Source organism: Pseudorca crassidens, chromosome 2 (assembly GCF_039906515.1).
Source record: "Pseudorca crassidens isolate mPseCra1 chromosome 2, mPseCra1.hap1, whole genome shotgun sequence".
Taxonomy (NCBI): Eukaryota; Metazoa; Chordata; class Mammalia; order Artiodactyla; family Delphinidae; genus Pseudorca; species Pseudorca crassidens.
The window spans coordinates 20,749,240-20,774,315 of NC_090297.1; the positions used below are offsets into that span (position 1 = coordinate 20,749,240).

The 25,076-nt window shown below is 43.7% G+C and overlaps 1 protein-coding gene across 3 annotated transcripts in view; it reads left to right on the forward strand.

The window, feature by feature from the left end:
• The window catches only part of ARID1A (AT-rich interaction domain 1A), a 73,736-nt gene that overhangs the window by 6,938 nt on the left and 41,722 nt on the right, over positions 1-25,076 (forward strand). For all 3 annotated transcript variants that reach the window (XM_067724963.1, XM_067724961.1, XM_067724962.1), the window contains exons 2-3: positions 22,729-22,941; positions 24,243-24,695. In XM_067724963.1, coding sequence (XP_067581064.1) covers positions 22,741-22,941; positions 24,243-24,695 — 654 coding nt within the window. In that variant the 5' untranslated portion in view covers positions 22,729-22,740. The remainder of the gene's footprint in view (positions 1-22,728; positions 22,942-24,242; positions 24,696-25,076) is intronic.

Consider the following 25,076-nt stretch of genomic DNA (forward strand, 5'->3'; position numbering starts at 1 on the left):
GTTAGATGAAATAATTTGGGGTAAGTCAAGGCTCATTTAAAAACAAAAATTAATTTGAATTCTTTCAGCTTGGGGATATTCAAGCAAATTCTTTTTTTTTTTTTGGTAAAACCAATTTTTGCCGTATAGTAATTTCTGTTTTTCAGTCATTAAACAAATATTTGAGCACTTTCTGTGTACTAGGCACTATGTTCTGTTCTGGATAAATGGTAGGAAAGTAGATACAGTCCCTGTTTGGAAGCTTGTCTGTGCTGCCTTTGTGTGAATTTTCTTATTCCCTTTTAACATTAACAGGCCTAGCACTTCACACAACATAGATTTCTGTCGGATTTCAGTTCAGTTGCCTGTTCTCCTGAGACCCAGAGCATGGGCTGGTGAGCATTCACTTGTAGAAGAGACAGTGCAACTTCCAGTTTTGTGGGTTGTTTCAGGTGTGTCATCTAGATGAAGGTTGTAGGTGGGTAGATTTCGTTCTGAATTCCTTTTTGCTACTTAAGGATAAACTACTTGTCAGACCATGATGCCTATTCTTAAGCATTCTTAAATAATAAGATCTTGGTTTGTTCTCTTCTTTCCCTAACTCCGTCTTGAATTAAGAGTTTTTTGCAAGTGTTTCACTTTGTTATAAGGCAGAAACTAACACACCATTGTAAAGCAATTATACTGTAATAAAGATGTTAAAAAAAAGTTTTTTGCAGGGACTTGATTAACAGAGTTAAGGTGGTAATGTTCATTTGACTCTGAATCTTTATGGAGTAAAGATTAGGTATGTGTGTGTATTGTGGCTCTGTCTTTTTCACAGGAGCTGGTTGGATCCCATCAAACAAACTTTTCCTTTATGCCTTTCCATAAGTAGTATTGTATCTCAAGGTGTTGAATCCTGCTACTGATGAAATACTTTTCAGTCACCTATGTTCTTGAACCTCGTGTAAAGCTTTTTTTTTTTTAGCTGTAGTACCTTGAGCTGGTAGACTACGCTCATCAAAGTAAAAAATCCAATAGAATATGTAGTCCAGGATCAAGGTGGATTTGATTGTAGAAGCTTGGCTGTTAGTTCCTGCTATGGAAATATCAAATGATATTTCCGACTCCTGGGAAACAAATACAGGAATCCTGGGCTTATGGGAATGCCTACTGGCAGAAATTCTGGGCTGGCTGAAACACAGGACTCTTGGAGCTCTCTCAAGTAGGAGGGATCAGGAAAACCACACTGAGACGGCACTTAGTTGTGAGGGCTTCATGTTTCTCTGCTTTCCATGAGAGAACTGGGCTGATGAAGGTTGGGATGATGGTGAGAGAAGAGAGAAAGCAGTCAGGACCAAGGCTGGCTTCTTTGTATTGGGCCCTGTGGGGATTTTTTAAGGTTCCTTCCCTTGTGTGTGGCACAGAGTAACCATGACAAGTGGCACCTGCTGTAACAAGATGATTTGGATTGCATTAAATATTCATATGTTAGATTGACTCCTGTAGGGTGTGAAGTCTACAGTCACTCTTTTGCAAAGTTAGCGAACCTTATTGTATGTATGTATGTATGTATATATTTATGGCTGCGTTGGTCTGCGTACGGGCTTTCTCTAGTTGCGGCAAGCAGGGGCTACACTTCCTTGCGGTGTGTGGGCTTCTCATTTCAGTGGCTTCTCTTGCTGTGGAGCACACGCTCTAGGTGCTCGGGCTTCAGTAGTTGCAGCACGCGGGCTCTAGAGCGCAGGCTCGGTAGTTCTGGCTCACAGGCTTGGTTGCCCCATGGCATGTGGGATCTTCCTGGACCAGGGATTGAAGCTATGTCTCCTGCATCGGCAGGCAGATTCTTAACCACTGCGCCCCAGGGAAGTCCCAGTGAACCTTTTTTTTTTTTTTTTTTTTTTTTTGGTGGTACGCGGGCCTCTCACTGCTGTGGCCTCTCCCGTTGCGGAGCACAGGCTCCAGACGCGCAGGCTCAGCGGCCATGGCTCACGGGCCCAGCCGCTCCGCGGCATGTGGGATCTTCCCGGACCGGGGCATGAACCCGTGTCCTCTGCATAGGCAGGCGGACTCTCAGCCACTGCGCCACCAGGGAAGCCCAGTGAACCTTTTTTAAAACGTGGAAATAAGCTAACAAAGTAATGGTCAGGGTCTTTTCCCATTCCCATCCCCCAAAAGTTTGTATTGATTGGCTTCAAATCCCAAAATTCTAGAAGCAACTGAAGCATGCAAATATGGCTAAAATATGGCATTCAAAATAAATTGGCACTAAATAGTTCTTTCCTGCCAGTGAGATGGGATGATACCTTGGTCTCTGAAATGGAGTCCTGATTCCCTTGGCTTTCATTTCTGGGTTTTTCCCTGTTTAGATTGGTCATTATCATTACTGATGTGCATCGAGTTGTGTGTGGTATAGTAGTGAGCAGTAAAGAGTGCAGGACTCAGAAGGAAGAGGAGCTTTGGTTCCACATGCAACTCTGGATTAAGCTGTGTGACTTTGGGCAGGGCATTTGCCTTCTCTGTTTCATTTTCTCTTCGCTGGTAAAGCGAAGCTGGTGAACTGCATAACCTTCTCTGATGCTACACATCTGTCTGTGCTTCCATACCTGGCTTGTTAGGAGGGCAGCTTCTTCCTGTACCTTTTTCAACAGGGATCCTGAGACCATCTTTCTTTCCCTGGGCTCAAGGAATTCAAGTCTGTTTTCTCTTGAGGACTTACAGGAACAAGCTCTAAATAGTTGGGTGCCACTGTGGTCTGTGGCCCTTCACAGAAAAAGCCCTACCAGATTGTTTTGCTTTGAGACTGTTAATCTGGTTGTCATTAGTCATTCCACCTGGCTGGTGGTATTAATACACTAAACAGTAATTGAAAAATTAGAGTTCATTAGAGCAAGACTTGAAAAATAGTTCCTTCAGAATCTCCATGAGGGGATTTTGGGTAGATTAGGGAGGGGGTGAGGAGTGGATATTCATAAATTCAGCATTAACACTGTTTCTTTGGTTGGGGGTGGATAGGAAGGTGGGGAGAGGTAGTATTAAGCTCTCCAGACTCTTCTGGTGTTTGGGCAGGTCTGGGTCTGGTTTGGGCAGTTGGTTGTAATCTGAGTGCCTGAACTTGCCCTGTAAGTTTTGCTGAGAGAGGAGCAAAAGTTCCTGAGATTGGAACAGGAACAGGAAAAGCTAAGCGTCTCAGGGTCAGCTTCATAGGTGTATTGCCATTTCTCATACCCCTGTTGTTTTTTTAAAACTATGTTGTGTGGTTTGTAGTTGGTCCTGGAAATGCTGTTCATTCGGCTGTTCTCCAGTATACCAGAATTTCCAATTTTTCTCCTCCTGGTTTAGTAGTTAAAAAGTGTAATTTAGGCATCTTAGAGGTGTGCTAGAAGGAAGCTTCCCTTTATGAAAGAGGGAAAAAGGTAGAGGGAAAGGTGTTTGATAATTCTTTGCTTGACACAGCAGCTTCTTCTCTCTGAAGGAGCCAAGTGTTTCAGAGCTTTGTGTAAATACTTGCTGAGCTGTCAATATGTACCCAGGAGGTTTCTATAGTAAGATGTAAACGGCTCTATAGAATGTTTGACAGGCAAATTAATAAACAGTGTTCAAGCAAAGATAATGCTAGTTTCTTCTCACGTGGTGGAATAAAATAACATTGGAGAAAAAGACTTGGGGGTAGGGAAGAGAGGGTAATGCTGGAGGGTAGAGGTGGGGGTGGAGAGCATGGAGATGAGAAGAAATGATGTAAAAGAGGTTTGAAGTGAAAAGATGATGCCCTGGAAGAGAAACCTCCCTGGTTCTGGCTCCATGCTGAGTTCAGGGCACGTGGAGCCCTGTTTAAAATCGGTTGCAGTTTCAGAGTGAAAATAAACAGAAGTTTGGAAAGAAGGTCCTAAGTTTCAGTTAGTGAACTAAGTGTGCTCCTAAAGCTTGCTTTATGAGACTGTGAGTTTTCAATTTAAAGCATTGTTCTTTCAGAACGTTTCTGTAGTTTGGTGAGATGTTTTTAGGGTTGGGTTTGCATTTTTGGAATACCAAAAAGGAAAAAAAAGATACTACTACTTCAGTGCTGTCCTCAGCCTCTGTTCTGCTTTGGCTCGCAGGATTATAAGCCCACTCTTCCAAGGGCCAGGTTTAATTTTTTTTAAATTAATTAATTAATTAATTTTTGGCTGCATTGGGTCTCCGTTGCTGCGTGCGGGCTTTCTCTAGTTGTGGTGAGAGGGGGCTACTCTTCATTGTGGTGCGCGGGCTTCTCACCGTGGTGGCTTCTCTTGTTAGGGAGCATGGGCTCTAGGCGCACGGGCTTCAGTAGTTGTGGCACGTGGGCTCAGTAGTTGTGGCTCACGGGCTTAGTTGCACCAGGCTTAGTGGGATCTTCCTGGACCAGGGCTCGAACGCGTGTCCCCTCCTGCATTGGCAGGCAATTTTTAACCACTGTGCCACCAGGGAAGCCCGGGCTGGGTTTAATTTATATAGCTTTTACTGGACTCCTGTGCATCACTTGTTTTTTGTTTGTTTGTTCTTGTTTTTGTTTTTGTTTGCGGTACGCGGGCCTCTCACTGCTGTGGCCTCTCCCGCTGCAGAGCGCAGGCTCAGCGGCCATGGCTCACAGACCCAGCCGCTCCGCGGCATGTGGGATCCTCCCGGACCGGGGCATGAACCCGTGTCCCCTGCATCGGCAGGCGGACTCTCAACCACTGCGCCACCAGGGAAGCCCCATCACTTATTTTCATATTAAAATTAATGCCCCAGGTTCCTGGGTCATTACAGTGTTTGCGGACTCGCTAAGTCCTGCCTGAAGGGTTATGTGAGTAGATTCAATCTTTGTTTTTAAAATTGCCATTTTAGGATTAAAAACGTTTCTGGTTCTTCTGGTGAAACATTCTTTTTATGGAGGAGGAGGTATTTTAGAAGTGTTTTATCTGTCTGCCTATCGTACTCTCCCTTGGTAGCCTTGTGAGATGACCGGATTTACTTTCTCAAAGTCTCTTTTTAAACGTAATCCACTGACTCTGACACCAGTGTTCTTCACAAGAAGTGTTTTTTAGACCAGAGTCCTGGAAGTGCCTTTTTGACTCAGCATAGTAGTAGGGAGTATGAATGTAATTATGGCCCTGACCATAATTTTTAGTTAGGTTCAGCTAACTTACCAAAGGCTATCAGCTTGTTTTAAAACAAGATACAAAAACTTGGATTGACACTGATATTGATTGCCCAGGCCTTTCCCCAGTATGGTGGTAGGGAGGGTATTAGAACTTCAGGCTTGTTGCTGAGAGCATGATTTCTAGCTCAGGGGGGTCTGGAGATTCAAATGGGGGTGGGATGTAGCTCTTTGTGAACATACCTACTAGATACTAGGGAGGGACTTAAAAGATAGAGGCAATATCTGCTTCAGAAGAATTTAGTTTTCTTGGGAAACATGCTTATGTGTACACATTTGGAAAACTTGCAAAGCAGGGTTTTACAAATGGATACAGACCAAACTTAGTGTATGGGCTGAAGGAATCTGAGAATAAGGAGCAATCACATTTGGGCAGAGTAAACCTGGGACAGCTTTCCAGAGGCAGTGATTTGTGAAGTTAAATGTCCAAGAAGGGGAAAGTTAAAATATTAATTTGCTTTTTCATAATGCTACTCTGAGTTTCATGGGCTTTATAGAATTCAGGTTACACATCTATCCCCAGACCTGTAGTTGTCTGATTCTGGTGACTTTGAGAATTTGGACTGTAACCAGTTCCATGAAAGAGAGTGGTTTCAGGGTCTTAGTGGTTCCTGTGGTTATGTGGGGCCTTTAGTACAACCTGCCAAGTTCTTGGCTAGTTCAGAGGCTCTTTTGTAGTAATTTTGGGTTTGGAAGTTTGTGTCACCTTCAGAGTTGTGTGCCCTGGACAACTCTACAGTGATAGTCGTTCAACTTTGGTTAGAGAGCCTGAGTTTTTTCTTTTTCGGCAAAGTTAATTGACCTTTCTTAAAACAGGAGCCATGAGGTACCTGTCTGGACTCAGGCTGCTGCTGTTTCTGAAGGTTTGGGAGCTGTGCTCAAGCTGAGTTGCTTGGATCAGACCTTATATTGAGGGTTTTTGGGTGGGTAAGCCTGCACATATGCAGTTTGCCCATCTGTTCACAGAAATGGCCTTTAATATTGTTTTTGATTAGGTTGGCTGTGGCCAAGAAGCTCATAAATGCTGCAAACACATGCTTATTCCTTATGGGAGCCTCTGAAATGTAGTGATTTTGGTTTCTCTTTACCTGCTAGTCCATGTGTGATTGGATCACATGTGATTTCTGGCACTTTTCAAATGGTAAGTGGATGCTTAACAACTGAAGACGCATGGAGTGTCCAGTACCAGGCTACTACAGTGCTTCCACCTGGAAGAGGAGGGTAGGTTACACTGTTCCAGTATAAAGATATGGAGTCTTGAATACAGATTCTAGTTTGGAAATATCTCTTCCACCATCTTTACCTTGCCATTCTGGCATTTTGTGAAAGTGAGTTTCCAGTAACTCAGAATTGGGCACAGTGGTTCCCGCAAGTGTGTAGGGGCTTGAGATGAACTCCTTAGTCAGTCCAGGTTTTAAGAATCCAAGTTGGGGTGAATGTTGACTTAACTGCCTTGAGTATTCTTCCCTGAACTTGCTCTTCCCCCTATTTAAATGGATGGCATTAGTATTTATTGAATTTGAAGGGACATCTGAGTGAACTTTTATTTTTGTTAGTCATTTGTGCATACTAGAAGATGGTCTTGGGACAGGTTGAGTCTGTATTTCCCAGTGGCTTCTGCATTTTCTAAGGGTGGACTGCAGTGGGAAGAAGTCTAATGCCAAGAATGCATTCCAACATGCTGCAGAGTAGGAAATTTGATCCCTAAAATGTTGACTTAGTGTTGGTTATGGTACATATTAGAAATCACTCAGTAATCCAGGACAGATTTTTGTCGTCCTCCAGGAAGTTAATGTTGGTATGAAATACTAAGGGGCTTTGGGCACTGGGCTATGCGCTCTGCAGGCCCAGAGTGCTGCTTGAATATGAAGAGGAAATGTGCCATGTGCTTTTTTTTTTCTCTTTTGCATTTGGGCTTCCTTATGGCTTCATTGCTTCTGGGTTCGTAAGTCTGCAATGTTAGGTATTAGACTTCCTCCTCCCTTGGCACTGGCACGTTCATGATTTTTTTGTGGCTCATCACCAGCAGCCAAGATTTTTGTATGCTTTTCCCTCTTAAACTTGTTAGCTTTCAGCTTGCTTGTTTATAGACGTCTCTGTTAAAAGGAACTCCCCCCTCAAGATCTAGCACCAGCATGACGGCAGCAGGGGAGTTTAGGGATTGGTGTGATATTTGAAAACCCATTCGCTGTGTGCTTAGTGTCTTTATTTTGCCTCCTGTTTTCCTTGAGGTCACAACTTGCATGAGTGCATCTGGGTCCAGCTGTTTATTCTCAACTGACTGGTGCCTGGTGTACTTTGACTTTAAGAAGAGTGTGAGTTCAGCCACGTGGTAGAGGCTTAAAGGCTACATCGTGCTGGGTGCTTCCTTTAAGAGGAAACAGATATGTCTTTGGGCTCTTCTTGCCCAGTGATTTCCCCTCTCTCTTGGGTAGACCTTATTACAGCTTTATGTTGTTCTTAGAGAACAAATCACCTGAGCAGAATGCTGGGAATTGGTTGCTCTTCGTTACTACATCTTTTCTGGTGAATACAGATGGCTTTCTCTCTTGCCTTTTGGACAAGATTCTGTTCTGGTTGGAAGGTGATGGAGTTTCATGGCATTAGTTTAGGAGTGTGAAACTCTTGATTCACATTTGGATAACCTGCCTTTCGTTTCCAGACTTCTAACTTTTTACCTGTTTAGGAATCTGGGCTGCCAAAGATATTAATAAGGATTTGGGGATCAATTCTATAGGTAGTTTGTCCACAACTTTGTCCTGGGCCAGGGGTAGGCCAGGGACCTCACTGAGTTCCCTGTTTTCAAGTGATGGTGTGTTGGGGGTGAATATTAATGGTAATTACCATGTAGTTGAGTACTTGCTATGTGCCAAGCACTATGCTTGGGTCTCTCCATGAATTTCTTTATTTAATCTTCGCAATCATGAGAGGTGGGTTCTAGAGTTATTCCTCCCACTTTACAGATGAGGAAGTAGAGTAAGAATGAGAAATTCGCCCTAGGACAAAAAACTAGTAAAAGGTAGAGTTCAGGTTTGAATCAAGGTTTGTCTGATTCTCCAGAGCTGTGTAACATTATAAAATACTAAGTTTGCTTCTCCAAAATAAATTATTCAAGCACTAGACCTTGTTGGGACATTATTTTTTGCAATAATCTAGAACTCTTTTTTTAAAAAAAACTATTTATTTATTTAGGCTGTGCCAGGTCTTCATTGCGGCATGCGAGATCTTTAGTTGCAGCGTGCATGTGGGATCTAGTTCCCCGACCAGGGATGGAACCCGGGCCCCCTGCATTGGGAGCTCAGATTCTTGGCCACTGGACCACGAAGGAAGTCCCTAGAACTCTTAAATGGGGTGAAAGACTGAAAAGCCTTTAGTTACAGTTTGACATTATGCCTAGATTTCTGTCCCATCCATCTCTTCCATTTAGAATTTTATTTAGGTTTTTGATGAATGTCTGTATGATCCCGATGGTAAGAATTGGCAGGATTTGGTCCTTAGGCCCTTTTCTCTTTGAGAGTGGGGATAGAGGTAGGATTCAGGCTCAAAGATAGAGCCCTTCACTTTGACCTAAATGAGAGTAACTTGCATTATGAAAATATTTGCAGAGTGATTTTACTTTCTAGAACTTGGAGCACTCCCTGGAGAGATGAGGATTATTGTCTTAATTTTCCACTTCAGGGAAGTGAACACGTAAAGGTTAAGTGCCTCACACAGTTTCATGTCAGAGTCAGCTCTAAAAGTGAGGTTTAAAGTTCCCTTAGGCTGTGTGACTTCAGGCAAGTCACTTCTCTGAATCTGTATCCTCAACTGTATGATAAGGAAAAATATCTACTTGCAGCTGTAGTAAACGTTAAATAACATATATGTAAGTATTACTTGTTATCCAATAAAATTCGAACACAGCTCCTAGTTGGTAGAGGCCCCTGCTTGAGAGGGGGATAGAATTGAATGGTTAAAGACAGACAGCATTAGTCTGTGCTGAATTAAAAGCTATCCCATAGTTTTTACCTGGGCCCATAGCATTTTTACCTGGGCCCTGTTTAGAAATGCAAATACTCATCCAGACGTACTGAATCCAAAACTCTGGCAGTATGTTTTAACAAGACCTCCAGGCCACTATAATGCACACTCAAGTTTGAGAACTACTGGATTTATGCTCAACTAGGCTACAGAATATATCTGAAATACCTGAGGGGCTTCTTCCACATTATACCAAAGGCTAATGTTTCAGATGTATCTGCCCTTCCCATGATGTTGAAAGTGTGTTATTGGTTGGAGAAAAGGTTAAAAGTGCTCGGGGTTGGGGGAGAAGAAAGAAAATACTTCTGAGATGGATCTTCTATACAGTAATGACACACTCTGTTTGTTTATAGGACCTGGGGACTCCCTGCCCTCCGTTTCTCTTTTAGCTCTTTGGTGGCGTAGCATGAGGATGGTTCTGGTTTGATGAAGGTGGAAAAGCTCATTTTAGGGTGGTGGCCTCCAAGTATGACCAGTTGATAAAACTGCCCAAAAAAATCGTTCTTGAAAATGCTCCTCAGAGGCTAGTATTTGAAACCTTAATTAAATGCCATGATATCCTTTCTGCTCGTTGATGGCCCGCTGATCTGAGAATCTGGTGGTCTCTGACTAGACCATTCTTAATGACTTCCCTCTGTCTCTCATCCCCCACCCCTCAGTGCCCCAGTGGCCACCTTGAGTTTTGCTGTGATTCCTTTCCTTGTGTCCCTTGTTGTGAAGTCCTAGTAAATAAACCCTCTAAGAAGACTCCTGACAAGTTACCCCATCTCTGAAGTGGATGAGGTCTCTTTGAGGAATGGACATTTGAGCCAAAACCTGTCCCTAGTTGTATGACTTAATAAGGATTGTGCTTGGCACAGAGATGGAAGTTACAGAAATGGTTAGATAATAAACATTAATAATGCAAAGACCAAGTGGAGAACCAGTGTTGTAGTTCATGGGGGCTTTCTGAAAACCTGATGTGGTTTCTGAATCCTTCCCATTAAAAACATGTTTCCTGTACCAGACCTCTTTTCCCTCCTGCCTGAGAAGGGAAGCTGTGATCACTGTGACCTGGCTGCGATGAAGGCAGAGGCTTCCAGGAGGCAGTATGCTGACAGTTTGATCTGTGATTTGATATTTGTATGTACAGACAATACTCTGGTAGTCATATGTTCCGTGTGTGTGTTTTTGTGTTCTAGACTCACTTTATCATCCCTCTGCCATTCAGCTTTATTTTCTCTCTGTTCTTGTTTTTTTCCTTTTTCATTCTCTCCTTTGGTTTCTAACTCTGTTAGTAGAATGCAAAGCACATGGAGACTTCAGTGGCTTTAACACACCAGAGCTGACAAAATGTCTTAAGGGAACCGGAGAGGCAATTTATACCACTTTCAGATCAACATCGTTTCAGTGAAGATTCCTGGTATCTGCTTACCTCTGTTGGAATGGCCTGGCTAACTAGAGGCAGGACGTGTCTTTGTCTAATAAACTAAGAAACAGAAGTTTCCTAGATGATCTCTCCCTCTTCTCTTTTCTCACCTTATTGCCTTTGGTCTGGAGACTTTCTTAGCCCTCCTTAATCTGTTTTGGGGGTTCTGTTGGTCTAAGACAGATTTGTAACATTCTTGTTTTTCTTTCTAGTCTGTGATTTGAATCTTCTGCTTTCCCAGTGCAGCTTTGAATTGGCTTCTTTAAAACCCCTACATAAAACCTCAAGTGACCAATATGTGGTCTCATTATGGTATTTTGGGTTAAAATAAAATGAGATTGAGATTGCCTTATTCAAGGCACACAGAATTTCCCTTTGGTAAATGTGTCTGGGTGAGTGAACACAGCAATCTCAAAAGAGTGTATGAGCCAAAACAGACTTGGGGGGGGTACGGATAAATATTAGCTAGATGTCCATAGCTTAGTGTGCCAAGTATTCATCCTAATTTGATTATACTGGCCACAGATAGCAGGAAAGACAGCTGGTAACTTTGGTCTAGTCTCATGCATTTCTCGTATAAATGATGAAGCCAGGGTCTTCAGTACACATTTGTGTGGACAGTGTTATAGAGGCGGGGAGGTTGGTACCAATGTACTTTTGGAGCTCTGAAAAGAATAGGAGAATCTATAGTACTCTATGGCTTTTCATTCAGGGAACTGCTGACCTTAAAAAAGCCTGAGGATTTGGAAGCATCTGTAATCTTAATAAGGTAGGCTGTGCCCTTGGCCGTTCTTTAACTTATTTTATTGTGCTTGTTATAGTGGACATAGGGGGACCAAGGGAAAGGCTGGCATTTTTGGAAAGTGGTCCAGGGCAGCCCTAGGAATTAATGAAAGTGCCATGGCTGCTGCTTCTCAGTGTCTTTATCAAAATATAGTACTTGATTGGATTGATTACAATCAAAGCATGATGGCAGACAGATTCCCCTACTGCATGTGAATCAAGTTCCTACAGCTAAGTGATGTCACAGATACCTTTTTTAGTATAGAAGGAAAAACTTGGGCAGAATGTAAAACTGTGCACTTAGAGAAATTTAGAACCTTTTTATATGACCCATGCCAGACCAAGTCTGGAGTTACAGATAAAGTAAAAGGAACGGGGGAAAAGAGAGCTTTTTAAAGGAGAAGGCAAGGAGGCCTTGAAGTTTTCTGGCTAGAAGCAGTTTTTGCCTTTGCCTTTTTTGTCTATTTTTGAGCAGTTATCTGTAAAGCAATTTAACATATGGAAGAGGGAGTAGTATTTTAGAAACTAGGTCAAAAGAACTAGGTGTGATTTAGAAGTGTTGTCTTTACTGAAAAGTTGATATATACTCTCCTGGGTAAAGCTCTGTTTGAAAGGCTATGTGCCCCTTGCCTCTCCATGTATCCCTTAAGCGTACCATATCAATTCCTGATAAATAACAAATAGGTAGGGAAGAAAATGTCTAAACCTACTTAGTGCTTCATTCTTAACCTGCTCAGTTGGGCTGCGGTCCATCCACAATAAGGTCCGTTCGCTAGTAGAAGCACCAAAGGATGGTTTGTGGGAGGAAATACTTTTTTCTGATGTCAACCCATAACACCTCGTGTGGGTAGTCAGGTCTGTATTTTGTTAAGTTTTTAATTATTAAGCATATACTGGAAGGCAGTATACCAACCTGTTTTCCTTGTATACCATCAGGTTTTCTTGGACTTTGATCATATGCCCCATTTCTCAAGAATTTTCAGGATAAGAACTTTTTTTTTTAGCTCACTTAATTGTCCGGTCCTGTTACTGAAATATTGTCTAATTTAAAGCATACAATAGTTGGGACTTGCCAGTGTAAGAAATCTTGTGGCAAAACTTTTTTTGAAAAACCTGTGAGTACCTACCTACCATTTGGCAGTTGCTTACAGTAATGTAACAGCTACTTAAGGAGCTTCTACAGTGTATCAGGCAACAGGATTCATAATGCCATGGAGTACTTTCTAGTAGGGAAAGATATAAATAAATAATCACAAATAACTATATAATTATAATTGTATTAATGCACTGGGGAAGTACTGCCTTCAGTAAATTATTTTCCAACTATTTCATAAAGTAAATTTTTATTTATGATTACCTTGGCTAGTGGGTGACTTTGTACTGTTGAGCTCTTGGGATAGGTACCAGTCAGTTCTGATTCCCTTTCCCATCACTGCTCCAGGGTCAATTGTTACAGGAAATTCTCCATCTCAGACTGGACTTGTAATGGGCTAGAGTCCATTATTTCTCAGTGAGGCTCTTCTTTGTGTGGAGATGCATTGCAGGACATTTGGCATCCTGCTCCCCAGGTAATAAATGTCAGTAATACCACAGAATCGCTGTGGTAACCTAAAAGGCACTTTCGTACATTGGTTTCCAAACACTTCTCTGGGGCTAGTATTGCCCTGGTTGAAAACCGTTGGGCTTTACTGTCAGGATTCTTGGAAGGAGCTATTGAACAAATTCCTTTGGGAGAACAGACTGAAAGTAGGTAGAGCTTGAGAACTGGACTGGTCAACCCTTTTGGTGTCTAACGTGTGTGTGTGTGTGTGAGTGTGTTTGTGTTTAAGTTTTCTTTATTTTTAAAAAATATTTATTTATTTTTGGCTGCATTGGGTCTTCGTTGTTGTACATGGGGGCTACTCTTCGTTGCAGTGCACCGAAGTTGTCTTATTGCGGCGGCTTCTCTTTGTTGCAGAGCACAGGCTCTAGGCACGTGGGCTCAGTAGTTGTGGTACACAGGCTTAGTTGCTCCGCGGCATGTGGGATCTTCCTGGATCAGGGCTCGAACCCATGTCCCCTGCATTGGCAAGTGAATTCTTTTTTTTTTCTTTTTTGCGGTACGCGGGCCTCTCACTGTTGTGGCCTCTCCCGTTGCGGAGCACAGGCTCCGGACGCGCAGGCTCAGCGGCCATGGCTCACGGACCTAGCCGCTCCTCGGCATGTGGGATCTTCCCGGACCGGGGCACGAACCCGTGTCCCCTGCATCGGCAGGCGGACTCTCAACCACTGCGCCACCAGGGAAGCCCGGCAGGCGGATTCTTAACCACTGCACCACCAGGGAAGTCCTGTAGTATTCTTGTTTTTTAAGTGGGTATTTTGAAACTGCTTTCAGCTCCATTCTGCTTTTTCTCCTATTGAGTATGGAGAGAGGGAAGTAATTTATTTGATTGTTAGTTAACTTCTAGTTGACCACTTTGGGTTTCTGGTCTTGAGTGTGTGGGACCAGAACTGGGTCTGGTTTCTAAGCTTTATTGCTTAGAAATTTGGGACTTGTGTAGGATGATAATAGCTAACATTTTGGGTGCTGGAGGAGATAGCAATCAAACACAGACACATACCTTGTATTCTAGCCTTGTAGCTTATACTAGTCTAGGATATAGACTTTAAACAAGATAAATAAGTAAACTTTAGCATATAGTATGCTTAGTGATATGTGCTCAGGAGCAAAGTTAATCAGGGATCAACTGTAAGAAGTGTGCAGGATTGAAATCTTAAATGGGTACACCAGGGGAGGCCAAAATGAAGTGATATTTGATGTGAGAGAGCTATACTAATACCTGAGAGAAGAAAGAGTATTCCAGGTGGAGAGATCAGTGAATACAAAGACTCTGAGGCTGGAGCATGTCCAGCTGGTTTGAAGAACAATGTTTTGTTTCGTTTTAATGTATTAACTTATTCAACCCTGAGGGTGCTGCTAGTGCCGTCTCTATTCTGTTGATGTAGAAACTGAGGGACAGAGAAGTTGAAGGCATTGTGGAGGCAGAGCTCTTAGCACTTAACTGTGTTGGACCAAGCATTTCCTCTCAGCATGAAAGAGGTTAGGAATTGCCCAGACCTCTAGGAGTCCACTTTCTCTTTCACAGTCCCCTTTCTTTTCCTCTTTTAAAGTAGAAAAGTTTGTTTTACACACGGATGTCTACCTTCCCGGAGTTTGTGTTCTAGTCTAGGATACAGACAGTGAACAAGGTAAATAAGTAAAGCATATAGTATTGTTAGTAATAGGTGGTCAGGTGAACAAGACAGTCGGGGATTAAGTATAAGAATTTGGGAAATCTTGGCTTTGAGAATGCTGCTTATTTGGGAATCTGAGGTCCGTTCCTAGTTTTTCTCTATTGGCCAGGCACTGCCCTCTTCAGACCATAGGTTGGCTAAGGAAGCTGAACGTGCATCTGAGTTCTAGGGTCATTCTGTGCTGGAGATGGGAGGAGATTTGGAGGGAGGCCATGCAGCCCAAATGCTCCCAGACTGGACATGAGAATTGCCTGAGGAGATTCCTGGCCCCATCCCAGAGCTGCTGATTCAGAATCTAGAGGGCGGGATTCAAGTGTGTAGCTGAAGAGGTTAGGTACAGCCTGATTAGTGCCTACCCCTCTCTCCCCAGTTGGTCAGAGAACTGGGATTGAAACTCAGGCATTCTCTTAGTCTAGTGTACTCTTTTCATCGTGTTGTAATGCTGTCTTACTCTTGAGATTAAAAAGTTGTAAACAAGGGGATGTTTAATTTTATCAAATGGCATTTCATTCTTGTTTAATCATTGTCTTGGGGCCTTACTGTTTTATATATTATATACCTGGGTTTTAAGTAGTACCTGAAGAATTCTTTCTCAAGAAGGTATGTGTCTTTCTTAGAGGCTTTTGTAATTCACTGGAAATTGGGAGAAATTGGTTAGCTAAGTTTGGTCTTCCGAAAAAGGGATCATCATTTTTGGAAGAGCACTTTCTCTTTGAAAGGTGGCTAATGAAAGTGCTCTGGATGAGAAGAACTTTATCATTTGTTGGGGAATTTATTACTTTAATGCTCTACTTGCTTTATTTGAAGAGCTCTTTCAGGACCCAGCGAAGAAATAAAGAAATGCCAGCCACCTGGTTGTGGTTTTTCTGTCACGCCTCTTCTGGGGGACAGCTGCGAGGTGGTTATTACGGTTGGCTCTCATAATTTATTTGAGTTTTGTGGAAGATTCAGTGACTTTTCCCCCTTTGGTCTCTTTTTTCTACCCTTAGTGAGTTTTTTTCTGATTTTCTGGTCTGGAAAGATGGAGCACAGTAGCCTAAATACCTCTGAGCCAGGGAGAGAGCCAGGCATCTTGTCTTGTTCTCTATCACATTAGAGACAGTGTGGGTTGGAAGGTCCTGAGTCTGTTGTCAGGTTGCAGCCCCTCCTAGGAGTTCGGTCAGCTTGATGCTTCAGGTCATGTCTTTGAAATGGGCTCTTACTTAAGGCTGCAAAGGGGAATGTGCCCTGATCTTCAAGAATCGTTTCTGTAAACAGAATGGGGTAGATAGAACTTTTAATTGACTTTGGGTTTTTTATTTATATTCAACTTGGACACTTATGGAACGTTGAAAGAATTTTTTAAAAAACTGTCTCTTTCAGGTGGTAGTTGTAAACTAGTTGTTGGTGATTCCTCTCTCACCATAGGCATATGGCCAGTTTGTTGAGAACTGGAATGAACTAGAACTAAAATGAAAGAATTGTTTTCAGTCTCTTGTGAAGTAGAAAAATGGGGTGTGATTCTCAGGTTATGAATGATAAGAAACATAGGCTGAGTGGGTTGATCTCCTGGGTCAGGTGTTGGTATATCTGATGAGAGATTTTTATTTTCTTATCATCGGTATAGCTTCAGGAAATCAGTGATGTCTCTGGTGAGGCCAAATAGGAAGTGAAGAATCTCTTGTTATCCTGGGTCACATAAACAGTGGGCACATGACTGTTTAAATGCAAAACAAAATGAAGGGAAGGAATCTCCTTATTTTAGGAGGCAGGATCTGGGGATAGAACTAAATGCAGGTTTCTGGGCAGTTTTTCCTTGATTGGGGTTGGGCCCCTAGACCAGTCTTCAAAGCCATGAAGTGTACTGCAGGAGTGAGAAAAAACAGGATGAGGATACAGATGTCTGTGTGGCTGGGGAGGGGGGCACTGTGAGAATGATTTATGCTGGTCAGCTCACGTGTATCGGGGTGCAAAGGGTGGTTCTCTCTATGGAATCTACTCGGTCCTTCCTCAGATCTGAGTGTGGGGCCACGTGGAGCTTGCGGGAAGCTGAGAGCACGTTGGTTGGGAGAGGCCTTAACTTTTGTATTTATCCCTCCCTGGAATGCTCCTCAGTAAGGGAGCGTCCCATAGGGAAACTGGATCAACAGCTGCCGCCTGTCCCTGTAATCACAGGAAGCCAAGGCTGGGTGCCTTTGTATGGGAGCTCCACAGCCAGACAATAGTTTGTGCTGGCGGGGCCATGTGGCGAGTCACGTGACCTGGGGCTGTTTTCTGCCGGGGTCCTTACCCATCTGTTCTTTCGGCTCTTTCTGGGTTATCGGGCGCCAGTCCAAGTCCTCCCAGGCAGCCAGCTTCATGGCCAGAGATTACGAGCACTAACCTTCCTGGCAGGGGTGGTGTGGCTTCGCGTTTATGCAGATTAGCCATGTGTTTCTCACTTCAAGGCGTTCCACAGGAAAAGCCTTTTCCTGTGTTTGGCTCTCAGTGGGCGGTTCCCAGCTTACTGTACTGGGACTCAGCAAGCAGCAGGCGTGCACGAGAGGGATCACAGTACACTGGCCCCCTCCCATTCCACCTCCAGTGCTACGTCACCACAACACAACCGCTCGAGCTCTCATACTGTTGGTGTCATTCATTCGGTGCCAAGATTGCTTTAAAAAATTCCCTTGGCCCCAGTTCAAACAGGAGTACAGCTGGGATGTGTTAGATTTTAGGCAGTCTGCCCTCAATTTGAGATGAGTTATAAATAGCAGTGCCGACTTCCTTAACTACCGCTCTCTGAGGTAAAATGCAGGTTAATTACTGTGGGAATCAATTAGGTGGTTCTTTTGGTTAAAGAGCCAGGGATGCTTTTTTTTATTGTTGTTATTAAAAGTCATACAACAAATCTGGCCAGGAATAAATTGAAAGCGCAGTGAGTAAGAAATAATATTCTAGGTTTCTACTAGCCTCAACTAGTTGGCATTTAGGGTGACAGGACAAGTGGTAGTCAAGACTTCTGCTTTCTGATGGACACATTTTTGGCAGCCCAGTCCATCTCTCTCCAGTCATGTTCTTGCTGGTCCTTGGGTACCAAATCTGGTTCCTTTGGTTTGCTACACAGTCACTTCCTTTCTGCATCTTTGGATTGGGACTGAAGCCTGGAACTTTCCTCAGTTGGACTTTTATTTCAAGAAAATTAAGAAGTTTCTCTCCTGGTGCCACTGCATGTGGTGTGGTGCATTTTGGTGAACAGTATCTCTCACTTTGGAGTCCCTGGCCCCGCCTTCTCTGCTCTCTTCTCAATCAGTTGTGATCAGAAGTTGGAGAATTTGAAGTCCAGTGTGTTATATCTCAGCAACCCCTTAGGTCGTTATGGCTTTCCTTGGTGCAATAAGAAGTTGTAAGGGATTCCATTAGCCCTCTGATCTGGAGGGGCTTTTAATTCCGTTTGCTTAGAGCAGGGAAACTCTGTGCAAGTGGTTAGTCTGTAAGCTGTTTGTTCTGAATATATTCAAAGGGACCAGCCTGCTAGGCATCCTTGCCTTTGATGCCTAGGGAAACTACAACTTTTGATGCATTTCATTTGGCAGGCAGTTTGTAAGACGTCCAGTGATCTGGAAAGAGATAAGTGGTGAATAGAGCTGGGGGTTTTCTTATGGCTCTTTTCCTCTTTTTTATTTTTATTTTTTATGAATGTAGGAGAGTATATAGCAGGGGGCCCGACTGCCCTGATCAAGGGGGCAGCATTTTCCTCTCAATTATGTGTCTTTGTGGCAGAGCCTTTGCTTTTGAAGTGTAATCACAGTAATCTACTCCTGTGGTTTCCCATTGAAGGGATTTCCTCTCTGTCTTTCCCAGAGAGGAATCTCTGGCTCTTTGGTGTTTCCCATCCTCTGCCTCTTCCTTGGTGCCTGCAGACTGCTGATACTGGTTTTTCTATCTTGTATGTAGTAGGCATTTTTCTCAGCTGAAATTGCTACTTTCCAAAAAAACTGATTAGTGAAGATTTAAGGCCCCTTCTCTGTTATGAAAGATTGGAAGATGACATTTCATCTATAACTGCAAATCACAAATCTTTCACAATGGTTTTAAATGTCAGAAGTGTGAGTTCAGTCCCTGCCTACCTCCCCTTCTGATATGAGCAGATGCTTAACTTTGACATGAGACCAGATTAATCTGGTTGAACTGAATATATTTTAGTTGCTAAGCTGTGTATTCCGTTTATTATAACCCTTTAGTGAAGGGAAGGGGTCAGAAATCTGATGTCCAGGAAAGGGAAATGTCTTAATTTCATTTTTTAGAATAAGAATTTTTTTAACTTGCGTTTATTTTTAGTCTGCAAGGAGTTTCTAAAGTAATGGAAGAATCCTTGAACCCTTTAGTAGCTGTCCTCAATTGGGAGTGCAGGCACCCTGATGTGAGACATGGGGCGGGGGTGGTGGGTAGGGGGGAGTAACTTGCCTTTAGCCTTTTGTTTTTAAGCAGTGTGTTTGTGGATGCCTGTGTGGTTTGAAGACCTCTCTGGTTATAGGAGAGAGGCACTTAAGGATGGCACTTAAGAGTCTCCTCAGAGGTGTGCTCATTCTTCCTTGGCTGTTTGTTCTACCCTCCCCTTTGCTTTTTCAGTTCAGTCCCCATTTTTTTCTGCCCTCAAAGTCATAACCTGGTTTAGGGTTTAGGGGTGTCCCTGGCCCTTTGGCTAGGTGGTTTAATCTAGGCTTTCTTCCCATAGTATCCCCTACCCACTTCTTAAAGTAGGGCAGCCTGGCACAGTGAAGTTCCTGAGCCCTAGTTCTGCACTTGGGGTCTTTCGGGGGACTTAGAAGATAAAATACCTGATCTCCGATTTCTGAGAACTTAGTCTCGAGAGATGCAGTCAGTTAGCTGGACAACTAAGTGCTAAACCTATGATTCTGACTGATTTTACAATAGGACATTTAGAAGTGTGAAAGAACAGAATGTGCTAAAGAAGTGGGAAGTGGCTTCATGTTGAAGGGTTGGGTTTCTGCTGGTGGAAGCCATTGTGGACAGGAGGGCAGGGCAGGGTACTATTGCGCAGAGCTGGACATGTGGGAAGTCTGGCATGAGGCTGAAAAATGCGTAGAACTGGAGCGCTGTGGCCCATTTGAGAGCCGGGCAGAAGCACTATTTATCATAATTGATAATAGCTACTATTCATTGGGTGTTTAAGTACCAGGCACTGTGTGAAGTGTGTTATGTGCATTTTATGTTTTTTTTGTTTTTGTTTTTTGGCTGTGTTGGGTCTTTGATGGTGCACGTGGGCCTTCTCTGGTTGCGGTGAGTGGGAGCTACTCTTCGTCGCGGTGCGCAGGCTTCTCTTGTTGCGGAGCACGGGCTCTAGGCGCGCGGGCTTCAGTAGTTGTGGTACATGGGCTCTAGAGCACAGGCTCAGTAGTTGTGATGCACGGGCTTAGTTGCTCCGCAGCATGTGGGATCTTCCTGGACCAGGGCTCGAACCCGTGTCCCCTGCATTGGCAGGTGGATTCTTAACCACTGCGTCACCTGGGAAGCCCCAGTTATGTGCATTTTAGTTAAAGAATTGATGTGCTCAAGGTCGGTGACAAGACTTAGGAGTTGAACCCAAGTCTGTCGATTTATTACTTTCTTTGCTCTTTCTATTTGTTACTGTACATGATGTAGTAGGTAGGAAGTTTGGGGCTGTTGTTGAGCAGGGAGAGGTGAAAATGATTTGTGAGTATTGCTCTAGAACTGTGCAATCCAATATAACCACCAGCTACATGTGGTTATTTGAATTTAAAGTAAATAAAAAGAATTCAGTTCCTCAGTCACACTAGGCATATTTCAAGTACTTAATAGTCATACAACACAGAAAATTTTATTGGGCAGTGTTTCTCTAGATCACTGGTTCTCAGCTAGTAATATATGTTAGAACTAGGGAATTTCCTGGCAGTCCAGTGGTTAGGACTTGGCGCTTTCACTGCCGTGGCCTGGGTTCAATCCCTGGTTGGGGAACTAAGAACTAAGATCCCACAAGCCATGCATTGCCCCCTCCCCCGACACACGAATCATCCAAGGATCTTAAGGGGTTTAGGGGGAGGGAGCCAAGCCTTTCTAGACTCGCTAAATTGGAATCTCTAGGGAGAGGCCCAGGCATTTGTGCAGCTTCTCACATCTGATCGGTAGCTGTGGTTAATAGCTGCTGCTCTAGAAGCTCCGTAGTAACCATGGTAATGACTGCCCCTTGTGTGTTGAGGAGATCTAGACTGACAGAGATACCCAGAGTGGGCTGGTCTCTGTTCAGCAAATGTAGTCTCTTCACCTGGGGGCCACGTGGACAGCAGCTGCAGTCTAGGATAAGATGAGGATCTCCTTGTTATTTGCGGCATGATGTGGCTGTGTAAGCCCCTGAGCTCTTTGTAGGAGAGAATGGTGATGTTTTGGCTCCATTGCCAGGTGTATCTGGGGAAGACCACATGCTATTTATTACTCACTAGTTTGGTTGTTGAATTTGAACTTCCTAAACAGGCTCAAAAGAATCCACGTGGCTCCAAAGTTATGATCGGGAATGTTATTGGAGCTTCTGATACAGAGGCAGGTCTGGGCAAAAATTGTTTAGTTATGATTGTTGGAAATAGCACTTTAATAATATTGACATGTAGTAGTGATTTGGGACACGGTTTTACTATGATTCTCGTAGTTTGGAAACTTGGGAGGTTTCAGTGTTAACCTTTTAAGGTGAGATTTCAGCTGCAGCCTAAGAGAGAACTTCGTTTCTGCTTTTTTTCGGTTAGTATTTAGAAGAATAGTCTCTGTGGCTTTTTATCTTATCCATTTTCCTCACGACAGCTCGACTTCTTCATTATTATAAAACACTTAGGTAGTGTGCTGCAAAAAAAATATATTAGAATAATTTATTAATTATAGAATAATAGAACCAGAAGGGACCCTAGGTGTTATCTAGGCCAGTGGTTCTTAAAAGTATGGTGGTCCCTGGACCAGCAGCATCAGTATCACCTGGGAACTGCTATAAATGCATATCTTAGGCCCACCCCTGCACCTACAGAATCGTACCCTGGGGATGGGTCCCAGCAGTGTGCATTTTAACAAGCCCTCCGGGTGATTCTGATGCATTCTGAAGTTTGAGAACCAGTGAATTCCTTAATACCTACTCCCCATCCCCAATTTAAGATTCAGTTTTCAGGTTTTACGTCAGGTGCAGGCCTACTTGGCAAGGCAACTTGGGTGTATCTATTTAAGTGCTTAGAGATACTCCTTCCCTTCTCACCACCAATAGATATAGGTAGGCATCTCTGGGAGGGGAAAGTGTGCTGGGCCTCTGTTCTACGTAGCTCCAGTAAGATAAAATTATGTCAGAAAGTGAATGAGTTGACTGATCCTGTTGCACCACAAAGAGCTGGAAATTACGTTTGTAGCCAAATACCTATGAGCTTTGAGGTTCCATTATTGGTACCTCTGCATCTTGTTTTTTAGAGAGACATACTCTCTACCTGCCTTACGCCCTCAAGCGCTTGAATATTAAAGGAGGTGAACTTTTCAGTTGAGTTGTACAAGGCTCTAAATAAATTCGGGGTCACAATTCCCTCAACAACTGTAACTTAGCTATGATACCCAGTTGGAAGAAAGCATAAATTTAAGTCCTCGTGCCATAGCACAAATGGGCTCTGGATGTGCAAGGAAATAAGTTTCCACTGTTTAAAGAATAAAAACATCTAGAGGCTTGTGTATTTGAATTCCCTACCACAGTATTAAAGCATCAGTTCTGGTGTTATTGAACAGGATCATGGCAGAGTATAGCAGCACCATCCCCTCCCAGCTGAAGGGCCTTTGTTCTCATTTTTCTGTACCATAGAGTACGTGTATTCATTGCTCCACACCTGGCCCGTTCCTTGGATCTCAAGTAGTACCACACTTATAAAGCTAGTATGTAGCTTAGAAGATGCTTTCACAAACTGGTGGTGTTTCCATCTTACATATGACAAAATCAAGGTTCTGAGGAAGGTTAAATGACTTGCTCAAGGGTTATTGGGTCTATACCATTACTTTATTTCATAGTAACTGTTTTCCTTTGTGCCATACAGACCTGTATGCCAAGGTTTGTGTTCATATTGGCTAGAGGACATCAAAGCTTCAGGTTAATGAAATGCTCTTTATTTTGTAGCCATCCAGTCCAATGGATCAGATGGGCAAGATGAGACCTCAGCCATATGGCGGGACTAACCCATACTCGCAACAACAGGGACCTCCATCAGGACCGCAGCAAGGACATGGGTACCCAGGGCAGCCATATGGGTCCCAGACCCCACAGCGGTACCCGATGACCATGCAGGGCCGAGCGCAGAGTACCATGGGCGGCCTCTCTTATGCACAGCAGGTAGATGTTGACTCCGATTACCTCAATCCTTGTTGCTGTCCAAGATCTGGTCTTCAGCTATAGAATCAGAATGTGTCTTTGGCTTCCAAACCTCTTGAAAGGAATATAGGCCAACTGACTCAGTTAGTTTCACTGTGCTATGTACAAGGCCAAGGTTGTGGTCACCATCGCATGTATGCTTGAAGGAAAACTGCTCCCTGGCCACCTGCTATACGTATCTGTCTTCTTTGACCTGGCTGGCCTGCTTGTACCCACTGAATGGCGATCTCTGAAGGAAGTGGGAAGAAAGAAAAAGGCAGTGGCTGAGCACCAATCAATCCACTGCTACCAAGAAAAACCGCTCATACCATGTGCCCTGGGGAGAGAAGAGGCCCTTCATGTTCTCAAGGCCTTCAACATACAGCTGTCTGGTTTAAAGTGAATGTTTAGAAGGGACTGGGAGTAGCAGGAAAAGGGAGGATTGAACAGTAAAGATGCTAACAGTGCTATTGCAGATGTTAAGATTTTACTCATCTCCTTTTATCTGACCATCCGCACCATCATCTTTTTATTGCCATTTTCTGTTTTGACAGCATTTTCTACCATTTATATGTGAATGGTATTCATACTGAAAATGGTGAGGGATAGAATATAAGACGTAACTTTACTTCTAAGACTTGAAAGCAAAGTATGCCCTTATATAAAATCACTTTTTTTTTTCAATGAGAAAATGGAGGAGAGTTGGGAAGGATATTATTGGTCCTTTTTTTCCCCCCTCCTTGCCAGATATATCCCCGGTGCCTAGAGTAGTGCCTGGTACAAGTAAGCAAGTAGGCTGTCAGATACTTTTTGAATGAAGACTAAATGAAAAAGAGAACCAGGGTAGTTTAGTGATTGGCATACCATCTGGCTTACTAAACCCTAGGTTTTCAGTCGGCTGAGCCAGGCTGCTCTTGACTCTTCGTTGTGGCTAGGATACAGATTCCTAGCGCTTATAAAAACAGTCTAGGCCATGATAAAAAGAGTAGACTCATTGGTGAAAACAGCTGTTCTTGAACTCTTGTAAGTTGACCATATTTTTATTAAATAGTGTGAATTTTCTGCGAATGAATGTGATCCACTTAAGAACAAACCAACTAGGAACCCAGCCTGGCTGTCCTTCCTGGCTCAGTTTAACAGGGTTGGTAGAAAAACCCTGGGCTTTCTAAATGTGAGGCTTGGCTTGCCAGCTTTGTATACCCATCTTCAGGGCATGGCTTCTGACATAATCATCTTTCTTCATCCAGAAGGGTCAGTGCTAAAAGTATCCTTTCCTTTTACAGATTCCACCTTATGGACAGCCAGGCCCCAGCGGGTATGGTCAGCAGGGCCAGGCTCCATATTACAACCAGCAAAGCCCTCACCCCCAGCAGCAGCAGCAGCCCTACTCCCAGCAGCCACCATCCCAGACCCCTCACGCCCAGCCTTCATATCAGCAGCAGCCTCAGTCTCAGCCACCGCAGCTCCAGTCCTCTCAGCCTCCGTATTCCCAGCAGCCATCCCAGCCCCCCCATCAGCAGTCCCCAACCCCGTACCCCACCCAGCAGTCCACCACCCAGCAGCACCCCCAGAGCCAGCCCCCCTACTCACAGCCGCAGGCACAGTCTCCTTACCAGCAGCCGCCACCTCAGCAGCCAGCATCCTCGACGCTTTCCCAGCAGGCTGCGTACCCTCAGCCCCAGTCTCAGCAGTCACAGCAAACTGCCTATTCTCAGCAGCGCTTCCCTCCACCACAGGTAAGAGGCCCCTTCCTCATGCCCTTCCCTGCGTGTGACCGCAGACTTTGGGGGCTGGTGTCATGAGAACTTTGCCTTACAAAATTGGTCCTCTAATTGAAACTAATAAAGATATAACTGCATAAAAACCTGTAGCTCTCCATACTCATGAAATAGGGCAGTGGAGAGTTGCATAGGCAGAAAAGAGATAAAGATAATGGGACTGATTTTTTTTTTTTCTTTTTCTTTTTTTTTAACTCAGAATTCAGAACTTGAGCATCCAAGTTAGTTTGGTCTTTTTAAAAACAGTCGCTTTGGGAGGCTGTACTGTACATTCATCCAACTGCCATTCCATTCTGCTATTGCTCAAAATATTTTGGAGCCCTTCATTTGAAACTGCTG